We start from the raw sequence: 16965 nt of genomic DNA, 5'->3' as shown, positions 1-16965 counted from the left end.
ACTACAGCTAACCTCACGCATGCTTTCGTTACCTCCAGACTCCACTATTCCAATGCCCTCCAGGCCAATCTCCCAACGTGCACCCTCCATAAACTCATCCAAAACTCTGCTTTCTGTATCAAAACTCGCACCAAATCCCATTTGTCCATCACCCCTGCGCCCGCTAATCTACATTTCCCCGACTCTACTAATGGTCTTCAAATTCTCATCCATGTTTTCAAAACCATCTACAGCCTCTCCCTGTTCTATCTCTGTAACCTCCTCCAATCCCAGGAACCTCTGAGATGCCTGCATTCTGGACTCTTGTACATCCCCGACTTTCATCACTCCCCCATTGGCAAGGTGCCCCGGACTCCAGAAGCAACAAGGAAGGCTTGCATTTATATGACCACTGGACATCTCAAAGCACTTTGCAGCCAATTAATTACTTCAGAAGGATAGTCACTGTTGTAATGCAGGAACAGAGAAGCTGATTTGTACACAGCAAGCTCCCGCAAACAGCAACGTGATAATGGCCTGGGTTTTTTTTGTGTGATGTTGATTGAGAGATACATATTGACCAAGACGCTGGAGAGAACTCCCTTGCTCTCCTTCAAATTGTGCCGTGGGGTCTTTTATATCCACTTAAGCAGGCAGATAGGGCCTCAGTTTAACATCTCATCTGAAGGACAGCACCTCCGATAGTGCAGCACTCCCTTCAGTACTGCGCTGGACTGTCAGCCTTGACTCCTGTACTGAAGTGAAACTTGAACCTGGAACATAAAGATACAAGCAAAAAAAACTACGGATGCTGGAAATCCAAAACAAAAATAAAAAAATACCAGGAAAAACTCAGCACTCTGAGTCATACGGACTCGAAAGGTTAAGTGTGTTCCTCTCCGCAGATGCTGTCAGACCTGCTGAGTTTTTCCAGGTATTTTTATTTTGAACCTGGAACATTGTGACTCGAAGGTGAGAGACGCTGCTGACACAGCCATAATTTCGAAGTATTTTCTTCAGGAAGAAAACACAACTCGAATAATGACGCGTGATAGATATTACGATGGGTTAAAGTCACTTCTCTTGGCAGGGGATCAACAGTGAACGACTTGGGCGCGTCGATTGGACAAGTAGTTTGGGCGAGTGGAGCTGGTTTTTCTTCGGGATTGATGTCCCGCCTCCTTCAGACAAAATAAGAGGCTGGCGTGCGCTCTTTATAACAAAAAAAAATTCACTGTAGCCCAGTTCCCGCGGACAGGAAACTGCTGAAATCGAATGAGGTATTTCACATTGTGTCGAGTACATTACACAGCCAGCTCCAGCACTGTGAGTTCACAACTTCGCTTTATTGGGACGCAAATATAAAAGGCTGTTGGCTCCAAGCTGTCTGAAGTGTTTGTGTGTGTGTGTGTTTGCACCTACAGTGATTGTAAGGGAACTTGGAACAAATCGTAACAGACTTGGAAAGAATTGCCTGTCGCCCCAGGAAATCTTGAAGGTGTGTGAATTGTTTCTGGAACTTCAGTCAGGAGCGCCTGAAAGTTGAGCAAAGCATCGTGAGACTAATTCTCTGCTGCTTGTAATATATTTAACTTAACATTTGCTGGCTAATAAGCAAGTAGGGTGCTACAAGGTGTAATAATTATGGAAATTGTACAAAACTTAAGTCGTGCGTTCATGCATTGTTAATCGTTTAATTGGCAGAATAATTCTTGTCGGTGTAAAGATTAATATTATAGATAAGGGAACAGAGGCAGAGACCCAGAGATTGAGTGAGAGACATAAGCAGAAGCAGGGAGAGAAAGAAGTCCAGGAACGGAGATGTACACAGCAATGCACACACACAGAGAGAGAGACAGCAAAAATTAGAGAGAGAGACACAGGAACAGACACACAAAGAGATGTGAAAAAAAGACAAGACAGGAAAACGGGGGGCTGGTGGTGGGGGATGAACAAACGATGGAGTGAACCACAGGAAGACAGAGAGCAAAAGTGTGACAGAGAAAGCGAGAGAGACAGAAGGACGTCTGTTGAACAACAGCATAGGGAGCACTGATCGGGAGACCGGGCACTTGACAGGTTTTGCAACCCCAGCTTGGTTGCTCGATGCCGGGAAATGGTCGCTCACCAGACCTGAAAAGGGATGGAAGCAGCAAAGATCCCTTACCCTCGAACGGGTGAAGGAGCTGAGTTTCCGTGACTGTTTCATTTTGGTGTCAAAGGGATCCAATTATTAGTTCAGATGTTAAATAAATGGGACACATCTCTCTGTAGGTTCACCCGCTAATTCAGAAGGTGGACCACAAATGCTACCAGCCCTGCTGAATTTTTCCAGCATTTTCTGCTTCTATTTATTATTAATAGCAGTGTATGTTGCTTATATTGGAGAAATCGGTGATTTTTTTTTCTTTGAATGCTGTTTGTTAATTCTTCACCTCAACAATGGAGTCGTTTTCTGTGTAAGTGGGTAAATTGTTCCTTTGTTTTATCAGGAACGTCTGCGACACATTGTCACTTTTCCCAAAGCGTGCGCATAATTCCCACTGAAACTTCTGACTGCAGTGTAGGCATTGCGTATACCCTCTGTAAGGTCCCATTGCAGACTGAGAACTAGGACGAAAATCCAATCGATTCAGAAGAGTCGGAATTGGATGAAAGTGACAACTAAAGAAACAATTCATTGGTTTTGCTCAGTCCCTCCTTTCCCGAACAGCTGAAAGAAAGACTTGCATTTATGTAGCTCCTTTCGCAGCCTTAGGACCTTTAAAAGTGCTTTACAGTCAATGAAGGAAGTTGGATGGGGAACTTGAAGGAAAGAAACACTTGGGGCTACAGAGATAGAGCAGGGAAATGGGACGGAACAGATTACGCCACACAAAGTGGAAACTCGATCGCCTTCTACGCTGTAAATGACTGTGACTATATGATTTACTTTGTGAAGTGTAGTCACTGTTGTAATGCAGGCAATGGAAAAACACCAAACTATAATATAGAATCATAGAATGGTTACAGCATAGAAGGAGGCCATTTGGCCCATCATGTCTATGCCGACTCTCTGAAGGAGCTAAACCATTCCCCAGTACCCCTGCACATTCTTCCTTTTCGGGTAATAATCCAACTCCCTCTTGAATGCCTCGATTGAACCTACCTCCGCCACACTCTCAGGCAGCGCATTCCAGATCCTAACCACTTGCTTTGTGATAAAGTTTCCCCTCATGTCACCATTGCTTCTTTTGACAATTACCTTAGGTCTGTGCCCACTGGTTCTCAATTCTTCCACCAATGGGAGTAGTTTCTCCCTTTCTATTCTGTACAGACCCCTCATGATTTTGAATACTTCTATCAAATTTCTTCTCAACCTTCTCTTCTCCAAGGAAAACAGTCCTAACTTCTCCAATCTATCTAAGTAATTGATGTTCCTCGTTCCTGGAACTATTCTCATTAATCTTTTCTGCACCCTCTCAGATCTTTCTTAATGTGGTGCCCAGAACTGGACACAATTCTGCAGGTGAGGTCAAACCCGTGTTTTAAACAAGTTTAGCATAGCTCCTTTGCTTTTATACTCTATGCCCTATTTATAAAGCCCAAGATACTGGATACTTTTATTAACAGTTTTCTCAACTTGCCCTGCCACCTCCAACTATTTATGCACATAAATATCCAGGTCCTTCTGCTCCTGCACCCTCCTTTAGAGTTGTACCCTTTATTTTATACTGTCTGCCTGCAATCTTTCTATCAAAATGAATTGCTTTACACTTTTCTGCATTGCATTTCATCTGCCACTTGTCTGCCCATTCCACTAACTGGTCCATGTCCTTTTGGACAGCAGCAGCAGCCTTCTCATGGCCCACAATACTCTCAGGTTTCGTATCAACCACAAATTTTGAAGTTGTACCCTGTGAAATGAGATCTAGGTCATTAGTATATATCAGGAAGAGCAGGGGACCTAACACTGACCCCTGGAGAACTCCTCTGTAAATCTGTCTCTAGTCAGAAAAACAACGATTAACCACTACTCTCTGTTTCCTGTCAATCAGCCAATTTCCTATCCATGTTGCTACTGGCCCTTTTATTCTGGGAATTTGAACTTTGCTCACACATCTCTTGTATGGCACTTTATCAAATGTCTTTTGGAAGTCCATGTACACCACATCAACAGCATTTCCCTCATCAACCCTCTCTGTTACATCATCAAAAAAATTTAAATAAGTTCATTAAACATGATTTGCCCTTAACAAATCTGTGCTGGCTTTCCTTGATTAACCTGCATTTTCCCAAATGACTATTAATTTTGTCCTGTATTATCGTTTCTAGAAGCTTCCCAACCACCGATGTCAAACTGACTGTAGTTACTGGGATTATCTTTACACCCTTTTTTGTTCAAGGGCGTAACATTTGTAATTCCCCAGTCCCCTGGAAACACCACCACCCCCCACCCCGAGTCTAAGGAAGATTGGAAAATTATGGGCAGTGCCTCCACATTTTCCACTCTCACTTCTCTCAGTATCCTTGGATTCATTTCAGCTGGTCCTGGTCTTTTATCAACTTGAGTGTTGACAGCCCATTCAATGCCTCCTCTTTATCGATTGTCCTTTAAACTCTTTAACTGTCTAAATTACCTCCTCTTTCACCATGAATTGCACAGCATCTTCTTTCTTGGTAAAGACAGATGCAACGTATTCATTTAGTACCCCAGCCATGCCCCCAGCCATGCCCCCAGCCACTATGCATAAATCCCCTTTTCAACCCCTAATTAGGCCCACTCTTCCTTTTACTACTCTTTTATTATTTCTATGCCTATGGGAGGCTTTGGAATTCCCTTTTATGTTAGCTGCCAGTCTCTTTTCATGCTCTCTCTCTGCTCTCTTATTTGCTTTTTCAATTCCCCTCTGAACCTTCTACATTCAGCCTGGGTCTTGATCATATTATCCACCGACATCTGTCAGAAGCATACTTTTTCTTCTTCATTTCTTCATTTCAATCTCTATCTCTTTTGTCATCTTCGGAGTTCCGGATTTATTTGCCCTACCTTTTCCCTTTGTGGGAAATGTCTTCTTTAGAAGTAGCCCATTGTTCAGTTGCAGTTTTTCCTGCCAACCTTTGATTTCAATTTATCTGGGTCATTCTTGTCCCATTAAAGTTGGCTTTCCCCAGGTTAATTTTTCTTACTCTGGATTATTCCTTGTCCCTTTTCACAGCCAAGCTAAACCTTATGATACAATGATCACTGTGCCCTAAATGTTCCTGTACTGACACTTGATCCACATGGCCCAGATCATTCCCAAGAACCAAGTCTGTCAATGTCTCCTTTCTCATTGGACTGGAAACATTTTGCTGTAGAAAACTCTCCTGAACACCTTCTAAGAACTTTTGCCCTCTCTGCCCTTTACAGTATTACTATTTAAGCCTATATTCAGATATTTAAAATCTTCCATTATAACTACTCTGTAATTCTTGTCTGTAATTTCCTTGCAAAATTGTTCCTCTACATATTATTTGGTGGCCTATAGATTGCACTGAGCGATGTAATTGGACTTTTTTTGTTCCTTAGCTCTAGCCAAATAGATTCTGTCCTTGACCCCTCTGGGACATTCTTCCTGTCCAGCACTGCAATGGTCTCCTTAATCAACACTGTCACCCCTCTCCCTTTCCATCTTTTCCTGAACACCTTGTATTCAGGAATATTTAACACCCAGTCCTGCCTTTCTTTGAGCCAGGTCTCTGTTACAGCCACATCATACTTCCATGTGGATATCTGTGTTTGCAACTCACCAATCTTATTTACCAAGATGTAACTCTAATTTCGAATTTATAACTTTCCCCTTTACTCTGAACCCACCTAACAACATACTATTTGCTACTCTGTTGCTGTCTCTCTCTCCCAGTGTTCTGTGCACTTTGGTATTCCTCTTTAGTATTATGTCAGGGTTCCAACACACTTACCAAGTTAGTTTAAACCCTCCCCGACAGCACTACTAAATCACTCCCTAATATGTTAGTTGTATTATTAATTAGCAATTTATGAATGTATATTTGTATCAAACTTTGATTGACTTAATTAAACATTAAACTGTAAGAATAGTGAACAGTCTATCGTGGATTGACCACAGGTACCGGTTTGAGATCAGTATCGGCTTGAGGTCGCTTAACAGGCTTCAGCATGTGCATGTGCAGCTCTGTTCTCCCTTGTCCAAATTAGCAGTGAATTAAACACCCTAATGAGGCTGTGGTCAATTTTCACAAACACTGTGGATGCTGGAAATCCGAAATAAAAACAGAAGTGCTGCAAGTACTCAGCAGCTTTGGCAGTGTCCGTGGGGGGAGCTAAACAGAGCCAGCATTTCAGGTCTGTGACCTTTCATGAGAACTGGGAAAATCTAGAAATGTGTTAGTGAAAGTGGGGAGGGTGGGAAGAAGAACAAAAGAGAAAATCTGTGATAGGGTGGAGGGTAGGAGGAATTAAATAATGTTTCTTTTGCTGTTTTCTTTCTCTCATTTCTCACTATTTCCTTTACTTTTGGACGGCAACTATTCAGGATCCTGCCGTTTATACCTCCTCTAGATGCATCTTTTGTTTTTATATTTGCCCCATTACCACGCCCATTGGCCTTGCATCATGAAAACTTTTTTTGTCATTTAATCTCTCCTGCCCTCCACCCCATCACAGACCTTCTCTTTTGTTCTTCTTCACACCCTCCCCTCCCCCACTTTCACTTGCTCAAAACCTATTATACTTCGAACTTTACCTGAAAGGTTAACTCTGCCCCTCTCTCCACAGACCTTCTGAGCATCTACAGCATTTTTCCAGTTTTTATTTCTGGTAAATCTTCATGGGGTTGCTCTGTGGAAACCTCTTCAACATTGCACATGGCTACGGTGGTTTAGGTGTCATGTAGGTTTAGGCGAATTCGATTATGCAGTTAATGTGTGAAGAGATATTACTTTTAGCTGACATGGGTTGTGCAGCATATAAAAACAATTAAAGTCTTTCAGCATTTTAGAATTTTAGAGGATTACTTAATTGTACCTGGCCACAGCTAGGAATATTATCATATTTACTGTAGATTAACTTGGCCAAGAGCATTATTTAATGCCTACCTTAAGTGCTGTAATTTGTTTGTGAAGTGCGTATGTTGACTTGCTGAATGGTATAATTTGGGAAATTATCAGTGTTGGAAAGCAGCTGTCGAACATCAGTTGATACAAAAACAAACATGGAATATAATCAGAGGATGTGGAAAATACCCAGCAGGTCGGTTAACCTCTGTTAAGGGTGAAGGGGTTACCGTTTCAAATCTAGCCCTTTGTAAAGAACTTGGCTTTGACAAAGGATCTATATCGGAAAGGCGAAACCATCTTTACTCTTTCCAGATGCTGACAGGAGCTGCTCTGTATAACCAGCATTTTGTTTTAAAATCGCTCACTGGTGCCAGATGCAACTGAAATGATGTCTGTTGCACAGTGCGACCTGCTGGGCCATCAGTTATTGATCCCTGTGGTACTTGTCTCAGTTTCCAAGCATAGGGAGCCTGAAAGGCTCAACTTTGGATGAGTTCACGTCCTTTGGATGAGACGTTAAACTGTGACCCCCGTGTTCAGTTGACATGAAAGCTCCCATGGCTCACTTTTGAAGAGTCACAGGGAAGTTCTCCCTGGAGTTCTGGCCAATATTTATCCCTCAACCATCACTTAAAAACGGATTATCTGGTCATTATCACATTGCTATTTGTGGGAGCTTGCTATGTGCAATTGGCTAATATGCCTTCTGTACTTCAAAAGTACTTAATTGGTTACAAAGAGCTTTGGAGCACCCTAAAGTTTTAAAAGTCGCTATATAAATACAAGTCTTTATTAACAGAGGTGCCCTTGTATCAGTTTAATGCTTTCCATGGATTTGTACATCACTGAGCTGCTTTCTCAGGTAGCTGTACATGGGATTTTATAAATTGCATGGATTTGAAGATAAACACATTGAGAGTCCAGCGCAGTTAAGTACATTTAGGTGTCATTGTTCACTGAGCAAGCGAGGACCGTTCATTGGCAGTGGGCATGGAGGACTGAGTGCTAGGTAGGATTGCCAACCCTAATGAATTATCTTCACAAGTTAATGATTAATCACCTGGATATTTGTTGTGAGCATTTTAATGAGGCATCAAAGCAATTATTTCCATTTTATTTGCCTTGAAAATTTTTTGTTTGTTGGTTCTGACATTTTGGAGAGGGGGGGAAAGGTGCAGTATTGTTAGAGGCTGGGTTTACCATTGGAGGTAGGGGGGGGTCATGTGATAAAACCTCCAGGAATATGACCCACCAGAGTTAGCAACCCTGGGCTTGGATTGGGCAGTGTTTAGTTTCTGTGCAAGCCCAGCATTGGCCACTGCTTGCTCCCTGAGTGAGCCTGGAGGTGGTCAATGCTTTGTCCCTTCCTGAGTCAGATGTTAGAACATGAAGTTCCTCTCATTCAGTGCCTTTCTACTTGTATTCCCAGCAGCCAGTTTCGCCTTTTATTTCTAATCCCTGAAATATTGAACCTTTGGCATTACAGAAATCTAATTTTGTCTAAATACCATTATAAATATTTTCCCTCAGGTCACAGATGTCAATCGAAGGCTGTAATTGAAACTCTACATGATTTCCCAGCCCATCATGGACAAACTGCAACAGTGAACTGGACCAGATGTGTCGACAGCGCCCTCTGCAGTTTGAAATGCTTCCATACACAGAGTAGACACAAGGAAGTGTCTTTGCGAATCCCTACGAACACACTAAGTGGAGGAATGGCTTTGTCCAATGGTTATGTGGAGAATGAGATCATCATCAGACATTATAATTATACAGGACGGTTGCAAAACAGGACAGAGGGTGTTCCAAACAACGCCAAGGTTGTAGTACTCCTACTGGCTTGTATATTGATAGTTATTGAGAACATAATGGTCCTCGTGGCTATTTGGAAAAACAAGAAGTTTCACACGCGGATGTACTATTTAATTGGGAATCTTGCCCTTTCCGACCTCTTGGCTGGGGTGGCCTATGTATTTAACATCCTTATGTCTGGTTCCCGTACTCTGACTTTGACACCAGCCGAATGGTTCATCAGAGAGGGCAGTATGTTTGTTGCCTTGTGTGCCTCAACCTTCAGCTTATTGGCTATCGCCATTGAAAGGCACATGACCATGGTGAAAATGAGACCATATGACTCCAAGAAACAGTACAGGCTTTTCCTGCTTTTGGGGGCCTGCTGGATGATCTCCATTCTCCTGGGAGTCTTGCCTCAAATTGGATGGAGCTGCATCAACAGGCTCAAATTGTGTTCCACGATGCTGCCGCTCTTTGCCAAAAGCTACGTCGCCTTTTGCATCACCATCTTAACCATCATCTTGTTTTCCGTCGTGATCCTGTACGTCCGCATCTACCGGCTCGTCAGCACCAGCAGCCGCAAGATTAAGATGCGGAAGAATGCCAAAAGCAGCCATTCGGAGAGGGCCATGGCTCTCCTGCGCACGGTCATGATCGTCCTGGGTGTCTTCATAGCCTGCTGGTCGCCGCTCTTCATCTTCCTGATGCTCGACGTCGCTTGCAGCCCCAAGCAGTGCCAGATCCTCTACAAAGCAGACTGGTGCGTAGCCCTGGCCGTGCTGAACTCAGCCCTGAACCCCATCATTTACACCTTGTCCAGCAGGGAGATGCGAGGGGCATTCCTTAAGTACCTCTGCTGCTGTCTGGTGGGCTCGAATGTAGCCAGGAGCTTGCCGATAGCACCAACTGCAGATAACAGCAGGAGCAAGTCCAGTGGGAGCAACTTCAACAAACCTAAGGAAGAGGTTGACTCCCCGACAATGCTTATTTCGGCCTGTCTCGTTAAATCAAGTGACTTTTCACTGGAGAAGGGGAAGTCTTGAACTCCCTTGAGGCGTTTCACAGTGTCATCCAAGGAAAGTGTCTTTACTTGTGAATTAATGACAATTGATATCAGTGTTTCTGTTTTAATATATCAAGAAGCACCATTACTTTGTATAAAATATCACAACAATGTTGATTGTTTTCAACTGATAAGCACGCAATTACTATAGCAACTTTATCGGCTCTCCAGCCCAAAGTTTACCACACCTCAGAAACACAAAGTCCTGGTCATCGGTTTATTATCGGACAACTGCCATGATTTGTTTTCATGCCAGCAGATTAGGGGAGGTGGCAAGGTGGGGGGGTGGGGGGTGCGGCGCGGAGTGGGGATGTTGTGGGGGTCAGTGCCAAGAAGCAAGGTAGTCAGCCAAAGTCATCATCTGCTTTTTGTTTCTTATCAAGTGAAGCCTAGTATGTGAGAATGGAAATTGGCATCCATATCATTATCTGTCCTCGCTAGGGTTGGGTGACTTGCCAACACGACCAGGCTTTGGGGAGCTGACAGCAGATTGGAGCTATGCCCAATGCCTTCAGGACAAAAATGGGCCATGAGGCTGATTCCTAGCTGTAACCCTAATTTGAAGTTCACCTGAGTTACTCCTCATATGTCCTCAGAATGGGGGGAGGTGACCATTTAGGACAGGGATAAGAAAGTATTTCTTCACTAAAAGATTTGTGAACCATTGGATTTCTCTCCAGAGCTGTGGATGGTCAATTGTTGAGTATATTCAAAACAATTTCATAGGTTTTTGGATACTGATGGAATTAATGGAATAATGGGGATATTTGGAAAGGTAGAGTTGAGGTAGAAGATGAGTCTTGTTGAGTGGTGGAGTAGTCGCGAAGGGTCAAATGGCCGACTCCAGTTCCTGTTTGTTATGATCTTATGTTTGTCCAATTGTGGTTAAACTTCTTGATGAGATTTCTCTTGTCCACCTCTAGCTAACTGCTTACTAGATAATGAAAAGCAGTTTACTGGAATGCACTCTAAATATTGTGTACCACTTTAGCACAGACTTAACAGGGAGTCCCTACCCATAGCCTGTTGGCAATAACTGTTGATCTTACCAGGTGAATGCTTAATGCATTTGTATGAGATTCTTATATTTGGTATTTTAGCAGAGTTGTTACCCCATTTAAAATGGTGGAGAAGGGAAAGTTCAAATGCAAACCTCCCCTCCTTGTTTTCAAATCCCTCCATGTCCTTCCCACCTCCCTATCTCTGTAATTTCCTCCAGCCTTACAACCCTCTGAGAACTTTGCGTCCCTTCAGCTCTGGCATCCTGTGCCTCTCCAACACCCTTCGCTCCGCCATTGGCGATTGTGCTTTCTGCCCATCTAGGCCCTGAGCTCTGGAATTCCTTCCCTTAGCTTCTGTCTCCTCCTTGAAGATGCTGCTTAGAACCTACCTCTTTGGCCAAGTCTTAGGTCACCTGCCCTCATGTCACAATGAGCCAGTGCCAATTTTTGTCTGATTACCGTGGGACATTTTACTATGCTACAGGTTCTATATAAATGCAAGGTGTTGTTGTATGAATGCACTGAACATCTGCTCCAATATATCAGCAACAGTCCTTTGCAGGCTATTGGAGGTTCAAGTGAACTTACAGAATTGCTACATTTAAAATAGCTATTTCAACGAATTTATTTTCTTAATTTGCTATTGAGTGCGGGTAACACTGGCATGCCAGTCTTCACTGCCCACCCCTCGTTGCCCTAAGGGATTGGGATTTGAGTCATACCTGGGCTAGATTGGGTAGGATTCACGTTCCTGTAGGACATTAGCGAGCAAAGTGTGCTGATATGATAACCTGGCATTTTCATAGTCCTTTTCTGGTGCTAGCCTGAAAATTACCAAATTTATTCAAATTTATTCTCACAGTTTACTATGGTGGGATCTGAGTAAGTCACTGGGGAGAGATTGTTGAAGTTGACATTACAAATGTATGCAAGAGACAACTGGATGAGGCAATGGTTTAAGGGTTTAGGGGGAATTTTAAAAGGGCTACAGGTGCCAAAATTCTGCTTTGGCCCTCAGACTTTCTCTTGCTCCATTTCTTGTCATTCTTCACTTGGCAGTCTCAAGGCCATCATAATGTTTCGCTCCAAATGCCCTCTCTCTCTTGCTTATCCCCCTCCTTGCCTTTAAAACAGCCTCAAAACTGACCTCTTTGACTTTGGTCAGCTCTCCTAAATATAGCTCCCTCTCTTAAACCCTCTGCTGCTCAGTCTGCCTCCGTCTTAAATGCTTCACCCATCTCTCTCTCTTTCCTCAATTCTCTAGAGCTTTTTGGAGAATCTAACATGGGAGACAAAAGAGTTTGCAAAATACCATCACCTCTGAGGTCCCATCACCACTAAAGGAAGGGCACCAGTCACAGGGTCATTTCTGACTTTTGGTGTGAAAGCTATTACATAGTGGCAGACGTGTGAGGTAGAGATGTGCTAGACTAACCACAGAAGACCAATGTAAATGTTTATATGTAATCCATCAAAGAGCTTGGATTATTGTGCACTATTTATTAAATATTGTGATTATATATTTTAGTTGAGCCATGAAGAAATAAACCTTTAATGCTTTCATCAGCAAATGTATATTTTGAATTGTATATATGTTATTGAAAACACATAGTGAGTAGCTGATATACTGTATTGTGAAAGTGGCCATATTAAATGGGCTACCCATGTACTGTATGTGAAGGTATTACTGTATGTCAATGAACATGTGAGACGAAAAGCACTTTGATTAATAAAGTATGGCCAACGATAAGAATATGTATTTTTCAGGTTTTTTGCTTGTATAATTACAAGATAACTGCCGATGAAGATGGGCATTTAACGTAACTTAATTCATCCATCCTGAAGTAATAAGCTGTTGTTGCCACAACTTCCCATCCAACAGACTCTGGAATTATTTCAGTGTGGATTTACCAGAATAATACCTGGACTCCAAGGGTTAAGCTGCAAGCTTAAACTAGGGTGTAAACCAGCATGAAGACAACAGATCATCACTGAATGCAGCTTGTCAGCATGTGTGAACTTGGAAATTTGAATTTGAGCTAGTTTAAATATAGGTGATCTTGCTAAGCACACAAGGTAAGCCGTCACAAAGATAGCAGCTCAACAATGAGTGTAGCTAGTCACAGAGTGTGAACTTGGGAATTTGTTGAGCAAGGGAATTTGGTGCACTGGGGGAAGAGGGAAGCAGGTAAGTGATTGGTTGGTGAGTATTTTGCTCAGTTATCTTTCAAAACTTGGGTAATTAGCAGTAATTGTAAGGTTTTATTAGTAATAAGGTTTACTAGCAGTAATAAAGCTCATTGGGAGTAGTAGGGTTTATTAATTATAAATTAATTATGAAAATAATAATAAATTAATTAAACATAATAAGCATGGCAGGATAGGTGATGTCTTGTGACTACAGAATGTGGGAATTCCTGAACACCAGTGTGATCCAGGGAAAACACATCTGTAGCAAGTGTCAGCGGCTTGAGGAGCTTTGTCTCAGAGTCATTGAGCTGGAGGCTGAGCTGCAGGCACTGCGATGCACCAGGGAGGGGAAGGTTACCTGGACATTTTGTTCCAGGAGGCAGTCACAACCTGAAGGTTAAGGTCATCTGATCTGGTCAGTGGTCAGGGACAGGAGAGTGTGACTGCAAGTAAGACAGGTAAGGGGATCAAGAAGATAGAAGTAGATTGGCAATTGTCCAATAGGTTCTAGGTTCTTGCACCTTTTGGTGGGGGGGGGGGAACGTTGGAGCTGTTGGGATTTCTGAGTGAACTGATCATGGCACAGTGATACAGGAAGCCATTCAAGTGGGGGGAGTAAATAGAAATGCACTGGTAATAGGGCAAAGTATAGTCAAGGGGATTAAAACAGTTCTCTGCAGTCAAAAGGATGAGTCCAGAAGGTTGGGTTGCCAGGTTTCGGGGCATCTGCTCAGTGCTGGAAAGGAACTTGCAGTGGGAGGGGGAAGATCCAGTTGTCATGGTCCACGTTGGTACCAATGACATAAATAGGACTAGGAAAGAGGTTCTGCTTAGGGATTATGAGCAGCTAGGGGCTAAACTAAAAAGCAGAACATCAAAGGTAATAATCTCTGATTATTACTTGAGCCACAAGCAAATTGGCGTAGGGTAAATATGATTAGAGAGATGAATGCGTGACTCAAAAACTGATGTTGGAGAAATGAGCTTTGATTCATGGAGCACTGGCACCAGTCCTGGGGAAAGTGGGAGCTGTACCACTGGTGTGGTATTCACCTGAACCATGATGGGACAAGTGTTCTGGTGAATCGCATAGCTAGGGCAGTAGGGAGGGGTTTGAGTTAAATAGTAGGAAGAAGGGATCATGTGAGTGGAGATGTCAGAAATCAAAGGGTTAAAACAAGGTACTAGAGCAGAGTAGCAATTTGGGTAAAGATAGCCAGAGTGTGGCAGGAAGGGACAGAGAGTACAAAATTAAGAATGCACCCACACAGGTAAGGCCAGGGTTTGCAAAAATGATTTAAAAAATGACAAGAGTTAAAGGCTCTGTATCTGAATGTGTGCAACATTCACAACAAAATAGGTTAACTGTTAGCACATGTAGAAATAAATATATATTTTTATTCATTCATGGGATGTGGGCATTGCTGGCTTGGCCAGCATTTATTGCCCATGCCTAATTGCCCTCATTCAGAGGGCATTTTTAAGAGTTAACCACATTGCTGTGGGTCTGGGGTCACATGTAGGCCAGGCCAGGTAAGGATGGCAGATTTCCTTCCCTAAAGGACAGTAGTGAACCAGATAGGTTTTTACAAAAATCAGCAATGGTTTCATGGTCATCATTAGACTTTTAATTCTTGATTTTTATTGAATTCAAATTTCACCATCTGCCGTGATGGGATTCGAACCCAGGTCCCCAGAGAATTATGCTAGGTCTCTGAATTAATTGCCTAGCGACAATACCACTATGCTGCTGTCTCCCCGCAAATGACCTGACAGGCATGGCTGCAGGCTGACCAAGGCTGGGACCTGAATATTGAAGGGTATTTGACATCTCAAAAAATAAGAAGCTAGGGAAAGGTGATGGGGTAGCTCTGTTAATTAAGGATGTCATTAGTACAGTAGTGAGAGCTGACCTTAGCTCAAATGAGCAAGATGTAGAGTCAGCTTGGGTAGGGATAAGAAAAAGGAAAGGTAAAAGGTCAATTGTGGGAATAGTTTATAGGATCCCTAAAAGTAGTTACACTGTAGGACAGAGAATACAGGAAGAAGTAAATGGGGCGTGTAAGAAAGGTACCACAATAATCATGAGTGACTTGAATCTACATGCAGACTGGATAAATGAGATTGGCAAAGGTATCCTGGAAAGTGAGTTCATAGAGTCTATGAGGGACAATTTCTTACAGCATTACATTCCACAGCCAATCAGGGAGCGGGCTTTTCTGGACCTGGAAATGTGCAATGAGACAGGATTAATCTTCTATATATCTTCAGGTGATAGCAATCACAACATGATAGAATTTCATGTTCAGTTTGAAGGGGTGAAGTGTAGGTCTAGGACTAGTGTTTAAACCTGAATAAAAGTAAGTATAAGGGTATGAAGGCTGAGCTAAAGTGAACTGGTAAACAAGTTTAAAAAGGAGGACAGTAGAGATGCTGTGGCAGATTTTTAAGGCGATACTTAATAACTCTCAGCGAGGATTTATCCAGTAAGAAAGAAGACTCTTTGAGAAGGATGCATCATCCATGGCTGAATAAAGAATCTAAGGATTGTATCAAATTGAAATGCTGTAAAAATCTGCAAAGATTAGGGGTAGGTCAAAAGATTGGTCATATTTTAAGAACCAGCAAAGAATTACTAAAAAAATAATAGAGGGAGTAAGTTGAGTATGAGAGAAAGCTCGCTAGTAATATAAAAACAGATAGTACGAGTTTCAACAAGTACTTAAGTAGGAAAAGAGTAGCTAAAGCCAGTGTTGGTCCTCTAGAGAGTGAGTCTGGGGAATTGATACGAGAAAACAAGGAAATGGTGGAGGAATTGAACTTTATGTCTGTCTTCACTGTAGAAGACTTAGAAAAATTCCCAAAGACATTTGAAAATCAAAAGGTGAACAGCAGTGAGGAACGTAAGGAAAAGATACTGGGAAAACGATTAGGCCTAAAGTCTGACAAGTCCCCAGGACCAGATGGTGTGCATCCTTAAAAGTAATGGCTGCAGAGATCGTAAATGCATTGGTTATAATCTTCCAAGGGCAGAATTTTACACCTCACGGGCGGGCGTGCGCCCGACTTGATCAGGTGTAAAACGGCGCAAGAAGACGTCAGGCGAGCGTCCCGACGTCATCCCGCACATGCTCAATCTTCAGATCGGCGGGTGGGTGTCAGAGCCGCGCCCGCCATCAATTAAGAGGCCACTTAAGCCCATTAAAAGCCCATTTAAACCCGTTTTTTATGTTGCCCGTGTGATTTCACTCTCATCGCATGGGCAAAACGGGCAGGCGGGCATCCCACGTTTTGCAAAACCTCATCCAAGGGCAGAATAGAAGGGGTTAGCAGCATTGCCAGTGTGAATAGTGAGGAGTTTAGGAGATAGTTTGCCGCTGGTTGCTTATAAGACCATAAGACATAGGAGCAGAAACTAGACCATTCGGCCCATCGAGTCTGCTCCGCCATTCAATCATGGCTGATAAGTTTCTCAACCCCATTCTCCCGCCTTCTCCCCGTAACCTTTGATCCCCTTACCAATCAAGAACCTATCTATTTTGGTCTTAAATACACTCAATGACCTGGCCTCCACAGCCTTCTGTGGCAATGAATTCCATAGATTCACCACTCTCTGGCTAAAGAAGATTCTCCTAATCTCTGTTCTAAAAGGTCTTCCCTTTACTCTGAGGCTGTGCCCTCGGGTCCTAGACTCTCCTACTAATGGAAACATCTTCCCCACGTCCACTCTATCCAGGCCTTTCAGTATTCTGTAAGTTTCAATCAGATCCCCCCTCATCCTTATAAACTCCATCGAGTATAGACCCAGAGTCCTCAAATGTTCCTCATATGTTAAGCCTTTCATTCCTGAGATCGTTCTCGTGAACCTCCTCTGGA

At 42.9% G+C, this 16965-nt stretch overlaps 1 protein-coding gene across 2 annotated transcripts; it reads left to right on the top strand.

Moving 5' to 3' along the window:
• The first annotated feature begins 1213 nt into the window (after positions 1–1213).
• Positions 1214–12654, top strand: LOC144688962 (sphingosine 1-phosphate receptor 3-like). 2 transcript variants are annotated; one of them, XM_078556032.1, is made up of 2 exons: positions 1214–1259; positions 8569–12654. In XM_078556032.1, exon 2 carries the CDS (start codon positions 8757–8759, stop codon positions 9876–9878), a length of 1122 nt encoding a protein of 373 aa, XP_078412158.1. In that variant the 5' UTR covers positions 1214–1259; positions 8569–8756; the 3' UTR covers positions 9879–12654. The 2 variants fall into 2 exon arrangements, with proteins under 2 accessions (XP_078412158.1, XP_078412159.1); XM_078556033.1 differs by having other exon boundaries at positions 1226–1305.
• The last annotated feature ends 4311 nt before the right edge of the window (positions 12655–16965 follow it).

Source organism: Cetorhinus maximus, chromosome 13 (genome assembly GCF_964194155.1).
Source record: "Cetorhinus maximus chromosome 13, sCetMax3.hap1.1, whole genome shotgun sequence".
Taxonomy (NCBI): domain Eukaryota; kingdom Metazoa; phylum Chordata; class Chondrichthyes; order Lamniformes; family Cetorhinidae; genus Cetorhinus; species Cetorhinus maximus.
The sequence above is the reverse complement of the archived record's forward strand: the minus strand, read 5'-3'. Positions and strand labels throughout refer to the sequence as shown.